The sequence below is a fragment of the Onthophagus taurus genome, chromosome 6 (genome assembly GCF_036711975.1).
Source record: "Onthophagus taurus isolate NC chromosome 6, IU_Otau_3.0, whole genome shotgun sequence".
Lineage (NCBI taxonomy): Eukaryota > Metazoa > Arthropoda > Insecta > Coleoptera > Scarabaeidae > Onthophagus > Onthophagus taurus.
The window spans coordinates 27,400,384-27,409,506 of NC_091971.1; the positions used below are offsets into that span (position 1 = coordinate 27,400,384).

Genomic DNA, 9,123 nt, shown 5'->3' on the forward strand with positions numbered 1-9,123 from the left:
AGAAATCATCCTCCAGGGACGGTCTACCTCGGGCTGAGTCGCAAACAACCCTGCCGGCCGTTTCTGCTCGGGTTTAACAGCCAGACAAGTCTCACATCGCCGAACATAAGAGGCAACATCCGAGCGCATTTTCGGCCAATAACACTTCTGAGCTAAACGAAAATAGGTTTTGTAAATCCCCAAATGACCAGAAGTAGGGGCATCATGAACCGCTCGCAGTTTCTCTAACCTGTGTTCCTTAGGTATAACTAACTTCCAACTATCCCCACCATCCAAACCAGGAAACTTAGACTCAACATACTTATAGAGCTGACCGTCGGACACTCTCCAATTAGGAAATTTCAAAGGCTCACCTAAAACCGACTCATACACTCTTTTCCACCATTTGTCCTGAATCTGCTCAACCTGCACACAATCAACAATCGGAACTGCACGTGAAAGAGCATCGGGAACTACGTTATCCTTCCCCCTACGATGAATTATACGGAAGTCATACTGCTGTAATCTTACTGCCCAACGCGCTAAACGACCTACCGGATCCCTGAGATTCTGAAGCCAAGCAAGGGAAGCGTGATCAGTGATAACCTGAAACTGAACACCTTCGAGATAAGGACGCAACTTTTCGATAGCCCAAAGGACAGCGAGACACTCCCGTTCAGTCGTGGAATAATTACGCTCTGTACGCAAAAGGGACCGACTCAAATAACACACAACATGTTCCTCATCATTGACAACCTGCGACAGAACCGCGCCAATACCGTAACCTGAAGCGTCAGTCTGAAGAATGAACGGCCGATCAAAGTCGGGGCAAGACAAAATAGGAGCAGAAATAAGTTTCTCCTTCAGAACTCGAAAAGAATCCTCACATTCCGGAGTCCAGACAAATTTCCGGTTTTTCCTCAATAAATCCGTGATGGGAGCTGTATAGGTGTAAGCTGTAAATTTTTTGGAATTCTCGTCGACCGGAATTTGCCAGTAAGCAGACTTAATGTCCAGAGTGGATAGGTATTTCGCGTTTCTCAATTTATTTAGGGTGTCGGACACATATGGTATAGGGTAAGCATCACGCTCAGTGACGCCGTTGAGTCTACGGAAATCAACACAAAAACGAAAACTACCATCTTTTTTTTTAACTAACAGGATTGGACTACTCCAGGGACTATCTGATGGCTCTACAACACCTAAATCCAACATATTCTGAAGTTCCTCGTCAATGTGTCTCTGAACAATAGGATTTACAGGGTAGTAACGTTGTTTTATAGGTTCCGCGGAAGTACGAATCACATGTTTAACCAAGCTGGTACATCCCAAACCATTCCTTTGGAATCTAAAATGATCATTAAGCATGTCGTCGAGTTGTCGTCTCTGCTCGTCGCTAAGACTCGATAAAGAATCAGTACTTTGCGCTTCGATGGAATCACAAAACGTCCACTCTCCGCTACGCAAATCAGGAACTATACCCATGGCTCGCCAGAAATCAACACCTAACACCAACTCATGTTCCACTCCAGGAACCACCAAGACATTCAAGATCCTCACTCTACCACGGAGTACAATCGGTAAAGAACAACTTCCCAACGACTCACATTTCTGACCATTAGCAACAGTACAGCAACCCCTTGCAGTATGCATCACTACTCCCACAGACTGTAAACGACTCCAACCAGATCTTCCCAAAATAGTACGCGACGCTCCACTATCCAACAATCCCTTAAACCCCTGACCTAAAATAACGACATCAAGATAAGGTCGCTCATCACCCCTTGCACTATCGACAATAAAACTCAAAACACTCTGCATACGGATATCAAGATCGGTCGATTTTGATGACTCATAGGAAGGACGACCATTCACTTCCGCCGATTCCCGTTTCCCGAACACGATGGACAACTCCTAATAGTAAAATCTAATTTTCCACACCCATAACACCTTTTCTGGAACCGTTCTGGACAAGAATTTTTCATATGACCCGCCTTACGACAGTTAAAACAAATAATGGATGAACGTGTTCTAACAGGCGATTGAATTGTCTCGCAGACCCTGTCGACCACTACAGTCGCCGAAGAACAACCCGGTGAAGAAATCACCTCCATACAGGCCAAATCGGTCTCCATCACCTTGGATCTCGCCGGAGGGGGATGATAGGTTTCCACAACCGCACGCTTATACTCTAATTGTCTACAAACACGGCGAAGTTCGTCTAATGATTTCACCTCCACCATAGCCAAATGATGTTGATAATACGGAGCAAGGTTTTTCAGGATTAACTTCAGTTTCACGGACTCACGCAACGCATGACCAGCCTGTTCCAACCGCTCGAAAAACACATTCATGACGGCTAAATACATGCCAATCGACTCACTCACACCTTGTGTACGTTGCCTAATTTCCTCGAAAAGTCGTTCCTCGTAATCGAAGGGCTGAAATTCCTCACGCAAAAGCTCGACCAATTCTTTCCAGTCGGAAACGCGCTTACGTGTAGACTGATACCACACCAAGGCCCTGCCACTAAATAAATCATACGCAGAAGCGAACAATTCACCCGCACAAACATTCCTAGCCACTCGAAGCTCCTCCACCTGAGATAAAAATGCACTGAGGGACAACCCCGAAGAAGAACCATCAAAAGTTAAACCCCATTTGGCCACCGGTATCGATTTCCTAGCTGGCGTAACCATCACACCAGAAGCACCACCTGAAACGTTCCGAGAATCAGTATCGTCGTCGTCGGAACCAGAACCTTCAGAACTCGTTGGCAATTCAATCAGCGAGAGATCCAAGACCCCACCAACCGCTGACGTACTACGTACGGAAACCGCTTTCGCTCGAGAATCCAGATCCGCTCGAAGCTTATGAAATTTAACCAATAATTGAGTTCGAGATGTTTTCTCGGTGTTCAAGGCCGGACGTGATCGCTCAATCCGCCCAATGTAATGCACCAACTGAGCAGCTAACCTCCTGTAAGACGGCGAAGACTTAAGATCAGCGAAGTCAGCCACCAACGGTCTAATTTCATCGTAACCCTCATTAAGAGCCTGTAAATCAACATCAAAAGAAAACGGGTGAGCGGGGTAATCCATTTTCCGTCCAGTTTTCTCCAAGGAAATCATACTTCTCAGCACACCACGCATCTCTTTCACCGTGGCGACATCACTCACACCCCTTACAGCAAGCTCGTACGTTAACATAGACTGAGTCAAACGGGAAATATCTAAGGGCTTTGCCATGGCTCCTGTGTGAAAATGTTATTACAAACAAAAAAATAACGAAACCTCTACAAAGGAAAATCAACAAATAGATTTCCGGTGCTTTCCCCGAAATACCAAAAGAACAATCGTCCACCTGAAAGAACGCTATCAAAAAAAAAAAAATTGAGCCTGCAAAAGTGGCCCAAATGGCCCCCAAAAAAAAAATGATATGGCCCCCAAAAAAAAATGATATGGCCCCCAAAAAAAAATGATATGGCCCCCAAAAAAAAATGATATGGCCCCACGTTGGGCGCCAAAAATTGTGACGACTTATGAACACAAAAAAAAGGAACGATATAGTCGATTAGCAGTTTAATAACTAACGCAGGTCCTCGGCCGGCCCAGTGAAGACGGGTAGGGTTATTTATAAGGCGCCACACAGTTAACCCTGCGTTGTCCACGAACTGTGACGTGAGGTGGTAAAATGATGCTATCGACACAAGTGGACACAAACACAAAAAAATAACAAAAACACAAAAAAAATTCGAGATATTTTAAGTTGCAAAAAAAAAAAAAAAATATTTATTCGGTAAAAAAAAAAAAAAAATAATAATAATGTAAATAAAAAAAATATTATTATGATATACGTAAGTAAAAAAAAAATGTTGTTGTCCAACGAACGTGAAGCAACAAAAAAAAAAGAAAAGAATTGTTGGCGTACCAAAAAAAAAAAAAAAATTGTAATAAATGACCAAAACAAGTACGCAAAAAAAAAAATAGTAAATTTGAATTGAATTACGCGTACGACCCGTACCCCTGATATCAGTGTGGCGTCGAGAAAGAAAATAAAAAAAAAACTAATTCGTGAAACAAAAAAAAGTACGCCAAAATTTTACAATAAAAAAATTATTTTGTTTGATTAAACAGACAACAATACTGAATATTCTCAATCTATGATAATTTAATAATATAATAAAATATATTTAATTAATTTAAATGATTTAGATTTTAATGAATTTAATTTAAATTGTACTAATTAATTGAACAAAAGCTCACCGGGAAGCGGTATATAACAAAAAAAAAAACGTTTAGGTCTGACCTTGTCTTGACCACATGTAGACGATCCAAGCAAATTCTTCCAGCTCCAGCGACAATCTCCTCCGATTCAGGGAAAGGAAAACTTAATAGGTGGTGGCAATGCAACCTCGACCAAAATCCTCAAGGAAGAACCCCTCCGAAAAGGTAGAACTTCGAAAATGGATTGAAAATCTCACACAATAACCAAACTTCTGTCTCGAAAATGTTACAGAAAGGTTGCCAAACTTTATGCTCTTCAATTAAAACCTTAAATAAACACGAGGAAATTAGAAAAGAGAAAAAAAAAGTAGAAAGGATGGAAAAATAAGATATAAAAAAAAAAAATGATGATAATAGTTTAATTAATTCGGTGGTAAAAGGATGTATGTTTGAATAAATGAAGGTATGAATGTGTAAGGGAAAATATAAAATGTATTCAATAAAAATATCTTACCTCAGATCTTCGAGGTTTAGTCAGAAAACTTAGAAAAGTTTCAAAATACGGTTTAATCCGGAGTAATCCGATAATTGGACGTGCAAAAACGTTACCAATAAGTTGCACAACACGTAGATGAATCCCAAAAATTTGGATTAGGAACCAATCACCACGCGAAAAATTCAAAATGGCTTTACCAAAAATCCTAACTCTACGTGCGTACACGTACTGATCTGACTTGAAAAGAGGAAGAGAAAATCTTACACAGACGATAAATATCCTCAAAAATTCACAAAAAATTGATACTTGCGCACAAGCAAGAATAACGAAAGAATTAACACCATCTTTTAGGGGAAACGAAGAAGTAAAATAAGTTTAGAGGAAAATAAATTGAAAATGAAAAAGGAAAATTATGAAAGGAGATCTTCGGAGAATTGTCGCTGAAAAAGAAAAATTAATTAAACAAAAAATTCAACAAAATAAACAAAATAAATCATCGCGAAATTTATGCAACTCAAAATACCCGATAACAAAATAAAATATCTAACCCAAAATAAAATTAAAACGAAGAATTAGGAAAGTAAAGGTTAAACACTCAAATGAAACATTAAGGAAAAATACAACCGTAACAACCTAACCAGATCACCTCTATATAGGATGTTAAAGAAACCATTCCCTAATGATCCCCCCTAAATTCACAGACACCTACATACCCTGCTCCTGCTCCTTCCCCTATCCCCATTCCTCACCAGAAGAGAACTACAGTTAGTGATTGTATAACTGGAGTTGCACTGATTGAGGTCCATGACAATCACACCTTTCCTGCCTTACCCCTGTTTATTTCCCCCATTACCATGTCCTTAAGATTGATATCACAGCTCCTCATGTACCTGTACCTTCGCCCATTTCCCTTTTCCCTTATTCTCAACAGAAGATGTTTTATACCGAAATAAACTTACTTGAGAATGAAGAACTTTTCGAACTGAATGATAAACACTTACTTGAATTAAACTGAACTTTATTTTACTATTTGGAGTTAATTAATAACATTTAAGAAATAATGCTAGAGAAGAAGATTACGAATGAAGTTTTTAACACGACTTGGTTTTACAATACAAAAATGTTCATCTCTTTCTTTTTAACAAAACCCGAAAATTCTTGAACTTGTACACAAAAAAGAAACTCGTCTAGAGAGGGAACACAATACAAGAAAACTGAATATGAATTACAAAATATAAAGACAGAATAAACAAATCGGTTCTTTTAATAAAGATAGACTTAAAATTAACATTACCGCCCGCCTTGCCTAAATTAGGCAAACAAAATTAAAAAAAAATAAAAAATAAAATTCCAACTTCTTGAAAAATATATATAACTCAAGAATAAGCTGATGGTTCTTGAGCGTCCGGTAGGATACATAACTTAACAATGGGACGGGTTAGTATTGAATACGCTGTTTTAATAGTAGCTACTCTTGCTAAACCGTTAGGCCCTGTGTGTAGTTTTTCGATAAGAGCAAGAGGCCATTTTGCTGGTGGATACCTCTCGTCGCGAACAAGCACTAATTGACCTATCCGAGGTAGATTTTTGGCTTCATACCACTTAGTTGGATTTTGAATTGTCTTTAAATAATATTGACTCCAACTCTTCCAAAATTGTTCGGTCATTTTTCTGAGGTGCTGCCAACGTGACAAGCGAGACGTCGTAAGCTCTAATAGTGATGGTTCAGGGATGTCTGATAAAGCACCTCCAACGAGAAAATGAGCGGGAGTTAGTACGTCGAAATTGTTTGGATCATCGGAGAGTGAACACAGCGGCAGTCAATTGAGCACAGCTTCGATTTGTACTAACAATGTCATAAATTCCTCGCAAGTAAGGGTTGTTGTTAAAAATGTTATTTAACTCTTTAATTTAAATAATTTTATTCGTCTTAAAAAACATTTGTATCTAGTTACCTCTCGTTCAATTAAAATAAAAAAAAACACATCTGTCAAAAATATAAAAGTGCGTCTTCTCATTTTTCGTTTTTCTCAAGTAACTTCTTCAGATCGCCTCATATAAAGTTTAATTCAGTGATAGTGCTTCAAATAATGAAAAGTAAGACTATTTTTTTCTAATTCAATGACATTTTATTTTATTCGAAACAATTCATTTTCATTGTTAATTAACTGAGTAAATTCTAAACTCTTGCAAAACATGTGGTCCTTCGAGCCGGATCGGTTAAGCTGAATCGAGTTAATTAACATTAATTTTCATTTTTGTCAATAAAACCAGTTCGTTTCAATATGACTCCTCCGAGCGAGCAAGCGGTTAAAGACTTGAACCCCGTGTTCGAACGACAAAACGAGTTGTATCACCAAATTTCGCGTTCGTTGGACAATTTGAAAAAACTAGCAATAGTTAAAAGAACCCGCGGAAATATACAAAGTCGATTGGACCGTCTTGAGGTTAATTGGAATGAATTCAATAACTCGCATACATTATTGTCGAAATACAAATCGGATTATAAGGATAAGAGTTATTTTTCGGATGACATATTCTTTACGTGCGAAGAAGAATACATAGAATCGAAAGAAGCCATGCTAGATTTTTTGAATGATCTTTCTCTTCAAAATGTTAACATTTCAACTTCAAAAAACATTCAATCTCAAGCGCACCATCTTCCTCAAATAAATTTACCGAAATTCAACGGAAAATATTGCAATAGGACCGTTAAGGTCAATCGATTAGAAAGACCGTCTTTCAAAAAATCGATAATGTAAATTAAATTAGACGGATTAGTATCGTTTTCACATTCGAAAATTGTTTAATTTTTGCAATAATTAATGTAAAACTTTAAAATTCCCCACCCCTGATTCATTGTGACGTTTTAAGTAAGAAGAAAGAAATCACAGACGTGATTTCTCTCCCGTTTTCTTCTGTTTTCTTCTAGCGCATAAGATTCGTAGCATTGTCTCTCTCCAGGAATTTTATTGATTTTTATACGCTCCAATCGTATGCTCAAATCTGAGTGACGCGCTACTGAATTCGCGGCCTGTAATTTCTAACTTTATTATTTTTTTTTTTGGAAAAACTAAGCCTCAGAATCAAAAATTAAAAAATATGGGGTCAATCAATTTTAAAAAACTTTCGAATGAGCCAATAAAAAAAAATAGTTAACGGCCCTATTGGTCGCAGTTTAAAGATCTATTTATATCCATGATTCACGATAACGATAACATTTCGGACGTGGAAAAACTCCATTACCTGAAAATGAGTTTGTCAGATGAACCATCTCAATTATTAAAGAATGTGGTAGTTACAAATGATAACTTCTCTTGCGCTTGGCAAATGCTATTGGAACGTTATGAAAATAAAAGTTTATTGATTGACTCTCAATTAAACACGTTATTCAATTCTCGCTCATTAAAAAATGATTCTTCTCTTGAATTAAAACGATTGCTGGGAGAAGTTAAAGAATCTCTTGGTGCTTTGGAAGCTTTAGGTTGCCCTATGAAACATTGGGATCATGTTCTTGTATACATGATTGTACGAAAGCTCGATGTTGACACGATAAAAGATTGGGAAAAATCTTTAGCAAATAATCAAAATCCACCATCCTATGACGAACTTGAATTGTTTCTATTAGGACGACTTCATGCTCTGGAAACTATTGAACAATTAGCTAATCGCAAAATTAATCAAAATTCAGCAACGTACAATAAAAATTCAAATGTAAAGTCTCTCAGTGCATCTCCTTTCAAAAGCACTTCTGTCCTCTGTCAAGCATCACATTATCTTTCTGGTTGTCAACAATATTTAACAAAAACGCCTAATCAGCGATCAGATTTCGTCGTTTCGAAGAATTTATGCTTCAATTGTCTTGGACCACATCTTCGTAAAAATTGTAGAATAAGTAAAAGATGTCGAATTTGTCAAAAACAGCATCATACTTCACTCCATGATTATAAACCATCAACAGATCATACAAATTCTCACTCTGAAAAGGATTCAAACAATCTTTCCACTCAACTCCAAGTAAACGCTCCAACTTTCACGCCAATTTCAACAACTTCCAGCCATCTCATTCATTCACATCACGTCCACACTCCTGTGTTACTAGCCACTGCTCTGGTTGGAGTAACTTCTCATCTGGGCGAACGTCGTATAGTACGAGCTCTTATCGATCAGGGATCTGAAGTTAGTTTTATTTCGGAAGGATTGGTTCAACAATTAAAGTTACCTCGACATTCTAAAACCATACCCATTTCTGGAATTGGATCCCAACAGACCAGTTGTGTGAGCGCCACCTTTTGGGCGCCGGTAGAAATTGAACCGCCGAATGTTAAAGTGATAAAATTGGATCGATCTTTTGGATCGATCTCTTATCGTCGCCACCCTCAATGCGATAACACGCGAGTTGTTGGATTTAGTAATTTGTGA

The 9,123-nt window shown here is 38.2% G+C and overlaps 1 protein-coding gene across 1 annotated transcript; it reads left to right on the forward strand.

Moving 5' to 3' along the window:
• Positions 1–7,899: 7,899 nt before the first annotated feature.
• On the forward strand, positions 7,900–9,123 carry LOC139430152 (uncharacterized). The gene has a single exon (XM_071196806.1). It carries the CDS (start codon positions 7,900–7,902, stop codon positions 9,121–9,123), a length of 1,224 nt encoding a protein of 407 aa, XP_071052907.1.